At 45.2% G+C, this 18152-nt stretch overlaps 1 protein-coding gene across 1 annotated transcript in view; it reads left to right on the top strand.

The window, feature by feature from the left end:
• Positions 1 to 1256: 1256 nt before the first annotated feature.
• Positions 1257 to 18152, top strand: part of PPP1R14C (protein phosphatase 1 regulatory inhibitor subunit 14C) — an 86551-nt gene continuing 69655 nt past the window's right edge. Inside the window, exon 1 of the mRNA XM_027083532.1 lies at positions 1257 to 2030. Coding sequence (XP_026939333.1) covers positions 1725 to 2030 — 306 coding nt within the window. The 5' untranslated portion in view covers positions 1257 to 1724. The remainder of the gene's footprint in view (positions 2031 to 18152) is intronic.

Here is an 18152-nt window from a genome sequence, read left to right as displayed (position 1 = left end):
AATAAATTTATTAAACAAAAAAAATCTCTAGGAGCCAATCAGGGTAGTTTTGTCTCCCTTCTCCAAGAAAGGTTGGGTGGGAAACCTACCACCTTAAGGACTGCTGGCCTCTTCTAGGGGGCAGGGATTTTTAGCCTTGACCCCCTCTAATTACAAGAAGAGTCCAAGACGCACACCAGCCACCTATTTCACACAATCCCCACTAGATCTTTCCTTTCACTCTTCAAGGCCAGACCTGTCCCGATGATGCACATTAGGCATGGAACACTTGGGAAAATCCCTTCGCAGTCATGTTCTGGCTGGAAAACCCCAAGTGAAGGAATAAAGCGGACACAAATCTGGATAGAGCAGACCAGGGCACCAGCCAGAAGAGTCAGGACAAAGCTGCTGGCTACTTTTATTTTCAGTGTCTTTATAGCTGTGAGTCTAGGAGCCCACCCAGAATCCTCTCCATCATAGAAAGTGTTCAGAGGAAATTGACTTGATTCTTTATCTCTGAGAAACTTACTTGAGTAGCTGCCAGTAACCTTTACCAGGTTTTTAAAAAGTTCATAAAAGCTACTTACTTGTGTTTGAACATCTTTTGCGGTTTCGTCCAGTTGCCTGAACAGAAATGTATTGTTAGGTACAACAGAAACATATTAGTGTCTCCCTATAATTTTACACACATACACATGCAGTTTTCTGTTTAGAACTTTCCTCCCCATCTCCTTGCCCTAAACCGCATAGTAAGCTCATTCATTTGTAACCCTTCTTGGCCGCCTGATGTTTTAAAAGTAGTCAGTCAGTGCTGTTACTTTCCTAGCTTCAAAGACGTTGTTTGGAAATGGTATTAAGAAAGCTGGCAATGCAGGGAATACAATACTAGAAATGTAAGACCAGTAACCAGCACTGACTCTTAGAGAAGTATTTGCTGTCGGGATATCCCTAGTCCCTTGCCCAAGAGACATCAAGCCTTCTGCCCTTTAGATACGAAGATATCTGAATGCACTGTCTTTGAGGTAACAAGACACTGTCTGGTCTGAAGAGAATTTCTCAGGCGCGGTGATTGCCTGATGGCACAAACATCGCCTCGTCAGTTTTTCTCACTCTCCGAGAGAGGAAGTGGCACGGATAGGAACGGGTGTTTGGAGCGGCGGGATGGGCCCGGGAGGGGAGGAGACACCGCCCCGCCCTCAGAGGAGGCGGCAGGGAGAGGGAAACCTCTGTGAGGAACCTGCGCCTCGGCCCCTTCCCGCGTCCCCTGCCCCAGGCGGTCGCCAGCGCAGTCCCCGGCAGCGCCGGCCGAGGCGGCGGGAGAAGCGCAATCCCCGTGTCCGGCAGGGCAGCACACGGTCACCCGCGCAGAGGACCTGGCCCCAGACCCACGCCGGTCGCCCGTGCGTGTCTGCGCGCCCACACCCCCTTCGCCGCGCGCAACTCCCACGCCCCGGGCCCGCTGCCTGCCGGGCGCCGGATCCGCCTCTGGGGCTGGACCCAGAGGGTCCTCGGCTGAGTCCCTAGGGCTGCGGCCCCCGCCCTCCCTCCTCCCCGCCCTCCCCCGCCCGCGCTCCTCCCGGTCGCCGCGGCTCCTCCTCCAGAGCTCACCGCTAGCCGGCGGCGGCGCGGAGCAGGTGCTGACGAAGCCCGCGCATGCCGCTGCCCGGCCCAAGGCGGTAGCGGCGCCGGGCGCTCCGCCCGCCCCCTCCTCCGGGCCTCACTCGGTCTCCGGCGCGCACGGGGACATGTCGGTGGCGACGGGCAGCAGTGAGGCGGCCGCTGGGGCCGCCGGCGGCGGCGGCGCGCGGGTTTTCTTCCAGAGCCCCCGGGGCGGCGCCGGCGGCAGCCCAGGCTCGAGCAGCGGTTCGGGCTCCTCCCGGGAGGACTCGGCGCCCGTGGCCACGGCGTCCGCTGCCGGGCACGTTCAGCAGCAGCAGCGGCGCCACCAGCAGGGAAAAGTGACAGTGAAATACGATCGCAAAGAGCTTCGGAAGCGGCTCGTGCTAGAGGAGTGGATCGTGGAGCAGCTGGGACAGCTTTACGGCTGCGAGGTACCTGGACGCGGGACCGGGAGGGTCGGGGGCCTCCCTGGCCCCGCTGCGCAAACACAGGAATTCTCCAGGGCTCTGGCTCCCTGGCGCGCACCGCCCTGGCTCCTGGGGACCCAGGGCTGGGAGCGAGGCGCGGCGTGTTCTCTCTCCAGAGTGCCCTCTGGTGCCGGGGCGCAGCGATGGGGAAGCCCCTCCTGGGTTCAGCTGCCGGGTGCCCGGGGAGCTGGGGCCCCCCTGATGGCCGTGCCGAGGGCTGGGTCTTGCTCGGCGCGCTGCGTTTCTGCCAGCCCCGGGCTCCTCTCGGCTCCAGCTGCAGCTCCCCGAAGTGGGGCTCGGAGGGGATCACCCCCGCTGCGCGCAAACCCACGAGAACAGCGCTCACTGCTGGGACCCTGGCAGACCCGATTTCTGTGGAGGGGGAGCAGGGAAAAGACTGAAAGCTGCTTAACGGAGAGGAGAGGTTCTGGGGATCTTAGAGACCACCTCGGTTTCTGAAATATACCACAAAATCATAAGCTGAACGCTTTCCCTTTGCTAGCCAGCCCCGACGCACGTCTCCATAGTTCGGCCTTGCATTGCCAAAGCTGCACACGTTGGGCTTTGTTGAAGCAGCTTTCCTTCTTCCTGCCCAGTTTCAGTTACTCCCGCTGACGGGCGCAGAATGAGAGCCTTGAGCAACCTGGAAGGGTGCCTGGGTGGAAGGAAGGGAACCTGCGGGTGGTGTGCGGGATGCCCGGAATCGCCCAGCTCCCCCTCCGCCACGACATTTACTTCCCACAGTTCAGGGGCTAAGCTTATACGCAAATCTGACTGCCGCGTCAGGAGAAATAGTTGATATAAGGAGAAATATTTAGAATAAGCTGTAACAAAAGTATGGCAGAAAAATGACCGAAGCCAAAATGATCGCCCATGAGAGTCTTTAATAACAGTATTTGTAAAGGAAGTATTCTACTTCTCTTAAGGGAGTGGAGTTTGGAAAGGGTGGAAGAATGAAGAGGGTTAATAATTAAGGATATGGTTTCTAAGTTAAAGCTAGGTTTGTGTCTATAGGGCTGTTACCCTCTACAGCAAAAATGAAAGCCAGATGAACCCACTGGCTTTTCCTCTGGTTTAGATTTCACACATTTTATGGCCTATTGTGAATACATATTTTCCTTAACATTCTCATCGCGCAAGGAAACAGCATTCTCATTACAGACTCCTGATGAATGATTGTGATATAATGAAGCTTGACTATATGACTAATGGGCTTGTAAAAATATATTGTTTCTCCAGCCCAGCTCTTATAAAAAGCCATTTTAATTGCATAAATAAAACTGGCCAAAATAGGAAGTGTTTATGGGTTTTTTTTAAAATAGGAAGTTGGCAAAACTCTTTAAAGAAACAATATATTTGATTTAGATGGGATTACTGTGGGATGGATGGATGTGCTCAGTCTTGCCTCTGTAGAATCCAATTACTTTTCACTTATTTCATACTGGTCTTTATACTCCATTTTGGGTTTGGAGAAGATTTGGGTTACTAGAGAAACTGTTGTTGAAATTAACAATGATTTAGCAATGTTCTTTTTATGGGAGACTAAATAGATGTAGCTTGGGAAAGAGTTCCAGCCTCTCATCAGGTTGGCAAATCATATATTTTAAAGGTTCTTCTGAATAATTGGAAAAAAATGAAAGATTGAATACTCACTGTATTAAACATGTAGGTTAGGTACCTATTTTAAAGGGTAAATATGACCTTGAATCTTTTCCTTGTACTTCTCCCATTTCAGACCTCAACGTATAGCAAACAGCTAGAGAGTTGAGAGGTTTTGTGGTGAAATGACACAAGATGCTATAGGCTGCCCGCATGTCATTAAAATGGGGCAAATATTCCTCTTCAAGTTGTTCTGTCATTTTCGGTTGAAGAAATACAAGTCATTGAAAGGGCTGTTGGCAATTTGTAAATACTATATTGATGCTACACCTTCGTTGAATAATAAAAAGCCTGTGGACTAATAAGTAGCCACGTAAGGGGTTGTCTTCTGCCATCTATTTTTCCACTGTTAGGGCTCTATTTTTAGCTTCATTTCTCTGGTCTGGTAGCCTTTCCTTGCTGATAGCTTCAAGTATTTCAGCCTCTGGTTTGTGAATCGAGAAGGACCTACCTGGCTTGTAGCTCTGAATCTCATGAATATGAAGGTTAGGAAATGTCCTTTTTTTACACTTAAAATTGGTAATGTCTCCAAATGTTTAGCCCGTGAAATTGACACGGAAAGCCAGCTTGCCAGACTTCCAACCAGCCAGAGCCCTGAGCTATCTGCCAGGTTGGGGGTCTTCCAGATGAACGTGTATTTAATTTCAGAAGAACTTGCATCAGGCAGGTCAGCAGTTAGATGACTTGTCCTTTTCAGAATAGAAAATAGTGGTCTTTTAGAGTGGCATAAAGTATGATATTTAAAATTAGAAAGGAGTGGGAGAGAAGAAATACACAGAATAACTTCCTGGCCATGGTTTTATCTAGAAGTTTTCAGTGGCCAATCGGTTTTATACAGAGAATAATACAAAGACAGAATTTATGGAGTACTTATATTACACACTGCGTGCTGTTCCAGGCACTGATTCAGTTAGTCATTACAACAACCCATATGAAGAGAGTGCTGATATCATCTCTGTTTTACAGATGAGGAAACTGAGACACAGAGGGATTAAGAGGCTTTCCCAAGTTCACATAGCTGGTGAATGTCACTGGGTGAGGTGGGGTGAGAACCCAGCAGTGTGGCTCTGGTCCGTGTTCTAAGCAGCGAGCCTGCTTATAACCCTGCAGGGTCCTGTGCAAGAGAACAGATGGAGGCCCTCATAGCATGTGTCAAAATGTCTCAAAGTTATGAATCGAGCTAATGAGCATTTATATATATTCTGTCATCCTACCTTGGCAAAGATATCTTCATAATGGCCTGGAAAGCTAGGCTTGAACTTTGAATTCTCAGATTTCCCAGAGCTCATAGCTTGTTGGGAGAATCTTCCCCTGGGCCAGGACCTGCTTCCCTCGGTTCTTCCCTCGGTTCTTCACCTGTGATACCTTCAATGAGGTAAAGGACATCGTGTCCCCTTGCATGTCCAGTCTGTCCACACCCTTTGTCCCCCCTCTAACTGTGCCTCTGGCTCTAACCAGTGGCAAAGTCCCCCTTTGGGAGGCCAAACCTGGAAGGAGCCTGTTCATGCCCTGAAAGTGTCCTGGTATTTGATCAGGGAATTCTGGGGACAGAGTGTAGGCTAAAACCAGATGGAGGGATACCTGCTCTGGATGGGTAAGTCCACCTGGTCCCAGGAACTCTGCAGGAAGATGAGTGGGGCCCAGGGCTGTGGCCCTCCTACACAGTCTAAGGGTGGTATTGTTCCTACACAGTCTAAGGGTGGTATGGTTAAACACCACATCGTACATAAGTAGAAACTAACACAACATTGTAAAGCAACTATACACCAATAAAAAGTAATAACCCCCGCCCCCCACATCATACAGCCTTTTGGTTACATAAATAAATGTCTTTATAGATTCTAAAATGATTATTTACGTTTATAGTTATTTTCCATTTCATCTTCTTGTACAGTTAGTTACATTTTCACCTAGGAATTTGCTTATAACAGAACTGCTAGGTTAAATCTACATCCACATGTAAGAATTTCTGTTTTAAGACATTTTCATATCTCTCCCAAACCCTGATAGTTTTTAAGAGCATTTGATATCTGGCATAGTGTTTACTTTGACGAGTATTGCAAGAGGACTTAACTGGATAAGTCATGTCAATTTTTCCCATCTTGCCCAGCATCAAGATAACATCTGTACTTCCAGTTTTGCGGTTTGATTTGCTTTGGAAATAAGAGCCTGTTGTTAACCTCGGATTACTGAAACGCCCGCAGCAGCCTAGCCATGAACAGACTTGTACGCTGAGAGTATCTCCTGGGTTATCCTGAATGTCCATTTGGGGGGCTTTCCTTTTGCTGCAGCTGTCTACATTTTAAAAAGTGGTTTCTGGCACATTACGCTTTTTCATCTTCCCTTACTCCCTACCATCCTCATTCTGTAAGTCAGTGGTTCTCAAATTTTTTTGATTGTGGCCCTAGAAAGAAACACGCTTGCTGCCTGATAGATACACTGACACATGGATGGATGAAAACAGAGATTCACGAAGCGCCACTTAATGTTACCATGTACGTGAAAGAAAAATTACAACGTTAATATAAAATATGACTTTATTAATGTTGAAATACAATATTCTGTTCTATTTAATTTACCACAATTGCTGGTTGTGACCCTCTAAATTGATTTCATAACACATTTTGGGGTTGTAACCTGCCATTAAAAAAATACTGCTCCTGAAGGGGAAAAGCTTAAACATATATAAGATAATTAGCTAAAATTTATTGAGTGCTTTCTGTGTATCAGGTATGGTTCATGGAATCCTAGTAACACCTCTGATATTCCCATTTCATGGATGTGGAAACTGAGGCACAGAGAAGTCAAGAAGTTGCCCCAGGCCCCTGAGCTGGGACACAGCAGAGCAGGACTGTGTCCAGAAAGTCAGCTGTAACTTAATCACTGCTTCCTGAGGTGGGGCAGTGCCTGGCACCTTCTTGAACCCCTGTAGGTTTTCTACTCCCCTGATGCAGCTGTTGTAACTTCTGAGTTGACTGATGTTGCATGTTGGGGGACTCCAGTGTCCGTGGATTTGTTCTCAGATCAGGCCTCCTGTTTTTAGTTCAGGTCGTTGCTTTGTTCTAGATTCCTCCTCTGCAATACCAAATTAGCCTGCTTTGCTGCCTTGTTAGTCCCTCAGCTGGAAGGTAGAAAGTGCTGTCTAGAAGATGGTTTGTGGATAATGTGGTGAATCCCCATTTGTGTAGGTATTTGAGAATGAATAGACTTTTAAACCAAACTGCTTAAAAAAAAAAAACTCCATAAACTCAATCTGTAAAATATTAAGGAATAAATTAAACATGTTAAAAGTCCATGAATAAAAGAATTCTAAATTGCCAAAGGATGAAATGAAAACTGTACTTAACAGGTTTCCCTTTGGAACAGTGGTTAGGGAAATTTGGTGTGGAGGCAGTGATTAAAAGAGTAAATGCTTCGAAGCGAGGTGAACCTGAAAGGTACGTTGGCCCCAGCATTTAGTAGTGCTTAGAGATCAGGCAATTTCCTTAACCTCTCTGAGCCCCACTTTCCCCCTGCGTTTAAGGGAATAGTCCTGGCCCCTTTGTGGTGGTGTCAGGAGGACCAAATGGGTCAGACCGTGGAGCTGGACCTTAGTCGGTGTTGTAGTTTGAATCATAACCAGCCACTAACTGTTGGTCGTTCTCTGTGATGTGGGAGAGCAGGAGGGGGGAAGGAAAAAGAAGCATTCATACCTATTTGGTGGTAGAATTTGGAGACGGATGTGAGGTCAGAGGCGTTGGTGTATTTTTGAACTTGAACATGGGCAAATATTCGCTCTGTCATTCCCTTTTTTCCTAGAGCCTTCCTCATTCTGGAAGTTCCTGTGGATTTTCATATATGTGGAGAGAAGTTAGGCATCAACAATTTGAAGGCAGGATTGGTCTTAATTTTCTTTGTCTGTGTTCCTTGTAGGACACAGTTCTTCGGCCCTTAAGCATTTGAGTGAATGAAAAAGGGTCAACCTTCCGAAAACCTTTTAAAAGTCATTGATCTTTTACTACCAGCTTATTTGGTGGTGCTCCTTTATCATACTCATGGCTATGGAAAAAAACTGATGCAGGGTTCGGTTACAATCATCTATATCAAGCTCTTGCATCATTACTGTTTTATTTCAGCATTTTTGGATATACACCTACCTCCATTGACCTATTTGCTCAAAATAGGAATTTAAAGACAGTAGTCGCAGCTAATTGATTTTTAAGCTTAGACTGAGAGAATTCTTTTGAAAATTGAATCTTCCTCATGTCTCCCGTCCACTCTTTTCCTTTGCTTCTACTGTTCCCCTTGCCACACTAGCCTACCTGCCCTTCTCATCTCTGACACCTGTTTGTTTCCAGTATCTTCCGTTTTTCTCTCACCTTTGAAACAACCTGGCTTCATAGGGTACCCTTGCTCAGCTCATAGTCTCCTCAAAGACATCATCTCTTTCTAGATGGAGGGAACAACTGAGTCTGTTTCATTTTCCATGTGGTGTGTGCACCATGTGCATAACTGCATTTTGTAGTTTACTCTTGTCTCCCGTTTCCTGCACTTCTCTATTTCAAACCTTCACCTGTCTTTTAAAAAACCATTATTATTATTATTTTTTATTTTGTTTTTGGCTGTGTTGGGTCTTTGTTCCTGCACATGGGCTTTCTCTAGTTGTGGCGAGCAGGGGCTACTCTTCGTTGCGGTGTGCGGGCTTCTCATTGTGTTGGCTTCTCTTGTCGTGAAGCCTGAGCTCTAGGCACGTGGGCTTCAGTAGTTGTGGCTTGTGGGCTCAGTAGTTGTGGCTCTCGGGCTCTAGAGTGCAGGCTCAGTAGTTGTGGCACACAGGCTTAGTTGCTCCACAGCATGTGGGATCTTCCCAGACCAGGGCTTGAACCCGTGTCCCCTGTGTTGGCAGGTGGATTCTTAACCACTGCGCCACCAGGGAAGTCCCCACCTGTCTTTTCAAGGCATCCTTTCTGTTACCTTCCTTGCCCCTTGCAGCCTCCCGCTGTTCTAGCCAACCATCCACCCTCCCGGGCACTTCCTCCTCTTAATTACCTTCCTACCTGGGCTGCTTTTCAACCTCCTCCTTTCACCCCAGCACATACACAAGTTGCAGTGTTTCTTTCCCTTACCAACAACCTCCTACCACAAAAATGCTTCCCTTTCTCAATCCTGTACTCCCTCTGGTTGCTGCCCTATCTTCTCCTTCCCTTACTATTTTTCTAGATCTTTCTCCCCCCATGACACCCACTGCTTATCCACTGCAATCTGATGTTGGCTCCTCCCATGGCTTCCCTGAGGATCTTCTTGCTTTGCAGTCCAGTGGTTTGTTTGGGTCTTTTTTACTTGACCTTCTGAGGCATTAGGTGCCCTTCACCATTTCCTAGGGAAACCTTTGAGCAGTCCTCTCCTGGCTCTCATCCTAATCTCTAGCTACCCTTCCAGCCTCCTTTCCCGCTTTTCGTCCTCTGCCCGCCTCTTCAGTGCTGTCACACTGCCTCTGTCTCTGGGCCTCTGCTCTATTCTTTCTATTTTTTTCCCCACTCCTGCATCCTCTTTCTGGTTGATAGGAATACTCCTGTGGCTTCAGTTGCTGGCCATGTGCTGACAACTCTTCAATCTGTATATTTCACCCTGATCTGTTTTCTGAGTACCAGACATACTCAGATGCCCTGTGGGAACCTCAACTGCAGCTGCTCTGAAACTGAGTTTCTCATTTTCCTCTGCAACCTGCCCCTCTTCCTCAGTTCCCTGGGTGAATGGTAGGCACCTTGTCCACAGGTGTCCCAGCCAAGAGTATACTGGCATCCTCCTCTGACCTCTCCCTGCGGGTCACATCCAGCAGTCAGGAGGTCTTGTGGACGCCTCCTTAGAGCTCTGGAATCTGGAATCTTCTTTGGCTTCTCACTGCCACCGCTTTCGTCCAGCACCATATAATTTCTCACCTGTATTATAGAAGAGACACTTTGGTCTCATGTCCCTCAAATTACTGCTCCTACTAGCACTGGTACTACTACCAGCCCTCTACTATTGCTGCTGTTATCGCTACTTCTGCTACTCGAGTAGCTCTCGGTCAAGGGCCAGGTGATTTATACATTTTATCTCCTCCAGTCGATCCTGACAGTAACTTTATGAGGTGGGTGGTATTATCTTAATTTCTTCTCGTTATAGAGGAAGAAACTGAGGTCAGAGAAGTGGTTCCTTGTGCTTGTCCAAGGTCACGCTGACTCCCAAAGTTACATAGCCTCGATGCTACCATGGCTTCCAGCAGCTGCATTTATTAAGTTCTTACTGCACAACCCGTCCTTCCTGAGCCCTCGTTCATTCCCTACAGTAACTCTGCAAGGGAGGTAGAGAGACTGAGGTACAGAGAGCTTGAGTGACAGGTCCCAGTCAGAGGCCACGTGATTCTCAAGTGGCAGAGGCTGGAGCGAAGCCCTGTCTCTGGTTCCTGGGCTGGGGTCTTCTCCTCTGGTCCTTCATCTCCAGCTCTCCCTCACCACGGGAGCTTCAGACCCCCCTCCACACGGCCGGCTGGAGTGTTTCTAAAATCCTGACCGGATCTAGTCCCTCCCCACAGCCTTCAGGATATGGCCTGCGACAAGGTTCAGGGCTCTGCTGCTGCCCCCTCGCTGGTCTCATCTCCTTCCCCCACCCTACCCTTGCTTCTTCAGTTATCAACCGAGGTCCTAGTGCAGGTCAGGCAGGAACCCCTTCCCGTTTGTCTCCCTCTGCCAGAATCACCTCTCCCTCCTCCTCACCTGCCTACCTCTTACCTGCTCTCCTCCAGCAAACCTCTGTCACAGGTGTCGTCACTGGCAGGCTGGCTGATAGCCCTTTGCTGGCCTGTGCTCACCCCTGTCTCGGCACCTTTCTATAATCCTGTCTCCTGCAGCTTCTGAGGGCAAAATCTTGTGGTCCCTGCAGCCCTAGTGGCCTCTTGCATCCTGGCTGCACTCAGGGGTCCAGGACCTGGCTGTCAAGTGAGTGACGCAGAAACTGGTCCCCTCGACCAGACGGCAGCATCTTCCGGTGCCGTGCATTTCAGAAATACATACCCCAAGTTAAGGGCATTAATCTAATTTGGCTCTACCTGTATTAAAAATCTGCTCTTCATGGGACTTCCTTGGCAGTCCAGTGGTTAAGACCCCGAGCTTCCACTGCAGGGAGTGTGGGTTTGATCCCTGGTTGGGGAACTAAGATCCCGCATGCTGCACACAGTGCAGCCAAAAAAAAAAAATTTGCTCTTCTATCGTTGACCTGAAGTTTCAGTTCTTTTTCATGCTTAGGAATTATATACATATGGTTTTTTTTTTTTTTTTTTTTTTTTTTGGTACATGGGCCTCTCACTGTTGTGGTCTCTCCCGTTGCGGAGCACAGGCTCCGGACGCACAGGCTCAGCGGCCATGGCTCCGCGGCATGTGGGATCCTCCCAGACCGGGGCACGAACCCATGTCCCCTGCATCGGCAGGCGGACTCTCAACCACTGCGCCACCAGGGAAGCCCCTACATGTGTTTTTTTTGAAACTGTGAGCTAAAAGGACATTATGATGGAATAAGGCACAGATGCCCAGGTGATGAAAGTCTTCAAAGGAAGTAATCATACGTTACTGCCATTCTTCTCTGTAATTTTAACTTTTCAGTATGTACAAGAATATTATTTTGTTTGTAATCGTTCATTTCTTTGGAAGTGGAGATGCCTGCTGTGCTGGGAAGGGGTGAGGGCTTTTCCATTAGAAGATAAGATTCAGAGCAACAGGCTCACACAAGTCTTGATAGAACAAGGAATGAAAGCCAGGATTCCTGCCTCTGCTTAAAAGTCCGGGCCAATAAATTCTCACCAGATTTTTCTTAGTCACCACTGGCATTTTGGAAATCTGTTCCTCTGTGTAAAAGCTTAGAAAAAAGAAGAGACCAGAGTGTGAATTAGTCTGTAAAGCGTCACTTTATGGTTGAAGAAAAAGTGATCACAGAAGGGCTTTTCCTTTTTGAAAGAATCCTTAGGTCAAGCTGTGGAAAGACCTGTGGAGGGAAGGAATATTCATTCATTCCAACAGATATTTACGTAGATGGGGAAAGAGGAAGAAGATACCTTCATCCATTTAAACTGTATAAGAGAAAAAGAGAAAGTAAAGGAAACCTTCCTGTTGTAGGGGAAGAACGGAGGTGTCCATATGATTGGAAGCCCTTTGAGGGCGGCAACTATTTCCTGTTCATGGTTGTATTAGTGTTTTCAATACATTTATTTACCACATAGTGGTTGTGTATTTCTTCCTTTACTCAAAGCCTGTTTTCGGGAAAGGTTATCTTAAATTCATTGACATTATAATGTAAATGACTAAAAACACTTTATCGTTCATGTTAATAGGAAGTAAGGTCTTAAGTAAGAGAAAGTCGTCACTTAATAGCTGAACTTCGGGAGTGAATACACAGGGCAGGCTGTATCATTTGTGGGCTGTGGGACCATGTTGGCATCTATGAGATCTATGAAACGTGTTCCCAATATGATGTGGTGGGAAGGGTCCTGGCCTCAGTTCTAGCAGGGCTGCCGCTTACCAGCCAGATGACCTTGGCAAGTCATTTTCACATAGGCTTTTGTTTTCAGGTTTTCTTTCCTCATCTGAAAAAAACAAAAAAGAGGGAAGTCTAGGGCTTTCAAGCTCTGATCTTTATAGAGATTCTATAATAAAGCTGACCGTGCATTGGAGAAAATGAGATTTATTAAAGAGAGGGTGATATTTAAAGCAGTAATAGAGGGTCTTTCCTCTCAAGGCAAACCTGAGACAGACTAGTTCACCAAAGGATCATCCGATTTACATAGTCATTTCAGTAGCTAAAGTGAGTGTCTCCAGCCTTCCCTTGCATGATGTCTTATGTGATGCCACTTGGATGGGAAGGATCCAGCTGAGAAGCCTTTTTAAAAAAACCCCTCTTTTCCCCTCCAGCACTTCCTCCCCTCTGTTGATTTCCAAGTTAAATTTGAAATCTAACAGTGCAGATACTCAGAGCTACCATTTAATTGGGTTAACCTTTAAGAAGAGCTGGCATATTTGACTTAAAGCTTTTAGGCATATAAATTATAATATTGCCTGTTGGAGGCCTTTCCTGTTATTATTTGTCCATTATCTTGGCAGCATATAATTAACTAATGGTGGTGTTTATTTTAACTTGAGGAAGATTTGTGTTGAGATATAAAACCAGCATCTGAGAGAAAAGTGCAGCAGCTTTAGGAAATAAATTTTTAAAAAGGCAAAGAGTACAAATTAGCCTAAATAAGAGTCTGAATAAATCTGTACTAAACAAATTAATTTTCACTGGGGAATTTATTCCTGGAATGTCACTTTATAGTTAGTTTTAGAACATGATGGGATAGAAAAAAGAAAGTAAGATTTTTCATAGGCAGTTCCGGTAGGAAGTGCAAAGCAGAATTGATTGATCTTTATAATATTTGTTTATTTTGTTTCATGATAGAATCCATAAAGCACCATCAGATAATCCCATTCATCCACACAAAAGCTCTGTGATGTAAGTAGTTATCCTATTTTTAAAATGTGAAAATTGAGACTCAGAGGGGCTTAGTAACATGCCCACGTTGAAATTGCCAGTAAGAAGAAAAGGAAGACTCAGAGTTGGAAACAGCTCTTGGAAACCACGAGCATCAGTTTCACCTTCACCCCCTGATCATTTCCATGTATTCTAGCATTTTTGACCGATACACTGGGCAAGCCTTTTCTGCTTAATTTATTTGACATATTTTCAAATATACTGCATCTTAGTTGAACAATTAACAGTATTCTGTTATTTTTTAGATGAACCATTTACAGGATTCAGCTGTTTCTTTAGAAAAATTCAAATCTATTAGTTCTCAAGTATACATCACAGTTGAGTGTGCTACTTATTTCTGATTGCCAGGTTTGCATGAGCAGTTAGTATTGGAGTCCTTATGTTCTCTATTTATCCACTTAGATGGAATTTTGAGGTAAAAAGTTGGAAGCTCACTTTAAATAAGCCATTTTATCCTACATGTTTGAAAGTACAAAATATTACCTTTGACATGGCTGAAGTAAAGAAATAATGCTTCTTCTAAATAAAATGTGAAAAACCCTTAACAACATCCTTTGCTTCTCTGCGTAAGGATGTTTTTGTCCTGAGCTGCTATGGTCCACCATCTATTAATATCTTTTATGTTTTCTATGTCAGTAGTACAGCTGACAGAGCTCCTTCATTCGTTTCTGCAAATGTTAATGGAATCAAATCTGTTTTAAGCCAAGCAGGTAAGATGTTGAGTTTTCAGATTGGTAAAGATAGCTTTTCTGCTTAGTTCGTATGAGCTAATACTCCACATAACAATTCTAACTAGTCAACTGGTTTTTCTCCTGTTTGTGATGGGGTGTGGAAGCTCTCTAACAAGTCGGAAGAAAGTGAGTCATTGATTTGGTGCTAAAACATGATTATGCTTGCTATAATGAAAACACTCTACAAATATTATAACTAAAAAAAAATAACATGTACTATCTCTGGTAGACAAGGGCCTTTTGTTAAGCTAAAATATTCCATTTCATCATCAAACCCCAGATGGTTCAGTATTTAGTAAGCTTATGCCAGAAGCAGTTTATATGGATGGATGTTTAGATGGTGAAAGTGTGTGTGTGTGTGTGTGTGTGTGTGTGTATCTAGGTAAACAGACAGACCATCACCCAAACTAGCCTGAGTCTTTAAAAGCATTTAGTTGCCAGTCACGTCTCAAACTTCTGCAATATTCCCATGTTAAATTTCAGAGAGGGACAGTGAGCTGTATTTAATACGTGGAAGATCCTTGGGTTGCGTTAACTCATTATTCTGAAGAAGAAGAAAATGAGGAACGAGTTTATTTATCCTTGACACCTTACTGTAAATTGCCTTGCATAAAGCAATTTAAGACAATCAAGGAGGGCAAAGAATGAGATACAGAGAACATATAAAACAGTAAAGTGAAATCCAAATTCTCAAGCCAGTCGTTATGACTAAGACGCTGACCCCCTCGGCTGCCTCCGCGGGTGCAAGGCCGACCTCTGAGCAGTCCTGAAGGGCGTGAGTGTGGACCTGGCCTTCCTCCCAAGGAATTCAGGCTATCTTTTCCATTTCACTAATCAAAACAAACTGAAGTTTTTAGAGACGGCTTCTTACTGGTGATAGGAAATAGGTTGTCTCATCTCAAGATCCCTACTGGTTGGGATCACGGTTCTTTTTCCATCCTTTATGCCGGGATGGGTAGGAGTGGGCGTGGTCTTCCAGAAGGAGGAGGCAGGCTCCCCCGACCCGCCTTTATTTGGAGACTGTGTGTGAGCCGTCATTCTTGGCTTCCTTTAATTTCCCCCTTTAAATGATAGAGCCCTCTCGGGGATGTTTTGAGGGTTAATAAGGTTAAAAAATCATCCCAGGAAAAGTCAAGGATACTTATGAAAGTACTACTAGCAACATCTGTGATCTTTTTTCCATAGTTAATTCTGCCTTGTTAATACATATATTCAAATGAAAGGTACGTCCTTTGGTCAAAAAGAGAGAAGAGGCTTTTGGAGTTTTTTTTTTTTTTTGCGGTACGCGGGCCTCTCACTGTTGTGGCCTCTCCCGTTGCGGAGCACAGGCTCCGGACGCGCAGGCTCAGCGGCCATGGCTCACGGGCCCAGCCGCTCCGCGGCATGTGGGATCTTCCCGGACCGGGGCACGAACCCGTGTCCCCTGCATCGGCAGGCGGACTCTCAACCACTGCGCCACCAGGGAAGCCCTGGAGTTTTTTTGTTTTGAATAATTTTTGGTGGAGTTTACACCTTGATTGAAAATTTTGGTCACACACCAGGTTTTGTGGATATAGAATAATCTAGTCAGTGTCCCAATGAAAAGTCTTCTTGTTGGGTTGCTTCAAGAAAATTACCTTTTTAATTCAAGAGAATTAATCACATTTGAGTTAAGTGATAATGGTTAACTTGCATTCTGGATACAAATCGTTTTCATAGGATGTCTTTGTGCTTAGAAAAAAGACTGCAAAGATATAATAAAAAGTGCTTTTTAGTATCATTATGGGTACTTTTAATTTTATTTATGCTTTGTACAATGAATGTGTATTCCTTTCATAAGAGAAATCTAAGTTATTTAGAAAAAGAGGTGGGGGTGGGTATCCTGCTCTGCTGTCATCGCAAGAAAAGGCTTCCTTTCTCTTCCATGATCAATCTCTCTCCTGTCACAGGGCTTGATAATGTTCAGAGCAACTTTTGGGGTGTTTTGCCTTCTCAGGCAGTTTTTTTTTTTTTTTTTTTTGTTGCGGTACGCGGGCCTCTCACTGTAGTGGCCTCTCCCGTTGCGGAGCACAGGCTCTGGACGTGCAGGCTCAGCGGCCATGGCTTACGGGCCCAGCCGCTCCGTGGCATGTGGGATCTTACCGGACCGGGGCACGAACCTGCGTCCCCTGCATCGGCAGGCGGACTCCCAACCACTGCGCCACCAGGGAAGCCCAGTTTTTTTTTTAATTGCAAACAATTAAGGGGAAAATGAGCCAACAAGTGTGTTCGTATTAAATGCTTTTCATTTTCAGAATAACTAGTGATACGGCTTTTGGAAAGTAGGGTGTCTATCTTTTTGGGTGGAAAGACCATCTGTGGAGAGGATGGTGCTACCAACCACAGGACAGAAGGAAGTTTAGAAGGAAGATGGGATCACCCTTTACCTTCTCTGAGGAGCCCATCCCCATCCTCCTACGCAAAAGGGGCTTTCTTCTTCATCTTCAGCCTTTCCTTCAAGAGTCATAGAGCTGTACACTTAAGATCTGTGCATTTAATGGTATGTAAATAATGCCTCAATCAAGTGCTAGACACACAGACACAAGACTCTCTCCCCGTTTCCTCCTCTCTTTGCCCAGGTCTAACAGGGAGCTTGTCTGTACCTTTTCCCCGCATTTTATCACCTTCTGCTCCCCGCAGCCCACTGCTGTGTCGCTGTCTCTCCACCCAGAGGGCTTATGCCCTTCAGGTTGCTGAGACCCTCGTGTCCATCTCAGTTCTCGTCTTTTGTGTTTTTTTGTTTCTTTTTAAATAAATTTATTTATCTCAGACCATAGTTGGAATCCTGGGCATTTTCTCCTTTTTTTTTTGAATGTTTGGATTTTATTTTATTTTTTTATACATATTTTATTTTTTTATATTTTAGTTATCCATTTTATACATATTAGTGTATATATGTCAATCCCAGTCTCCCAATTCATCCCACCACCCCCCTCAGCAGTGTTTGCCCTGCTTTCTGAAGCCACTCTATCCATTATCTATCCATCAGCCATCTTGCCCTCCGTCCATCCTCCCACCAGCCATTGTGCCATCGTCTGTCCCTGTCTCCAATACCCATCCATCAGTCCTTGCAACCACTTTCTGTTGGGCCCACTTACTTTTCTTTTAACAAATAAACTTTATTTTTTATAAACTTTATTTTTTTAGATGGCTTTAGATTTACAGAAAAACTACAAAGACTGTACTCCATGTACTCTGTGACCAGTTTTACCTATTTACCTTAAATTACTATGGTAAATTTGTTACAATTAATGAACCAATATAGATACATGATTTTAATGAAAATCCACACTTTATTTAGCTTCCTTGGTTTTTATGCAGGGTCTTTTTTCTGCTCCAGGGTTCTGTCCAAGATACCACGTTACATTTAGTTGTCATGTCTCCTTAGACTCCTCTTGGCTATGACAGTTTTTTAGGCTCTCCTGTTTTTCATAACCTTGACAGTTGTGTGAAGTACTGTTAGGTATTTTGTAGAAATGCTCTGCAGATGGGTTTTGTCTGATGTTTTTCTCATAATTAAACTGGGATTATGGGTTTTTGGGAGGAAGGCCACAGAGGTGAAGGGCAGTTCTCATCACATCCTGTCAAAGGGCATCCTATCAACAGGACTTATCACTGTTGATGCTGGCCTTGACCACCTGGCTGGCGTGGTGCCTGTCAGGTTCCTTCACAGTAAAGTTACTCACTCTCCCGCTTTCTATACTGTATTCTTTGGAAGGAAATCACTACGTGCAGTCCCTACCTAAGGAATAGGGAGTTATGCTCCAACTCCTTATATTTCTATATGATTTATATGGAATTCTTCTGCATGGGACATTTGTCTCCTCTCCCCCATTTGTTTATTTAGTCAATAATTTATTTAAATCAATATGGACTTGGGGATATTTATTATGTACTTTGGGTTAAAATTCAATGCTGCTGTATTTATTTGTTGCTCAAATTGTTTCAACTTTGGGAGCTATTTCAGTTGGCTCCTTTGTATGTTTGACGTACTCCCATCATTTTGTGTGTGTGTGTGTGTGTGTGTGTGTGTGTGTTTAATACTTTCTGGCACTACAAGGTGTTCCAGGTTCATCTTGTATATTTTTTCCCCAGGCATAGAATCAGCCATTTCTCCAAGGAGATCTGGTTCCTTTTATTG

This window comes from Aethalodelphis obliquidens, unplaced genomic scaffold (genome assembly GCF_003676395.1).
Source record: "Aethalodelphis obliquidens isolate GAN/ISIS:26980383/991018 unplaced genomic scaffold, ASM367639v1 scaffold3, whole genome shotgun sequence".
In the NCBI taxonomy this organism is placed as follows: domain Eukaryota; kingdom Metazoa; phylum Chordata; class Mammalia; order Artiodactyla; family Delphinidae; genus Aethalodelphis; species Aethalodelphis obliquidens.
Note: the sequence above shows the minus strand (reverse complement) of the source record. Positions and strands in the feature narration are given on the sequence as shown.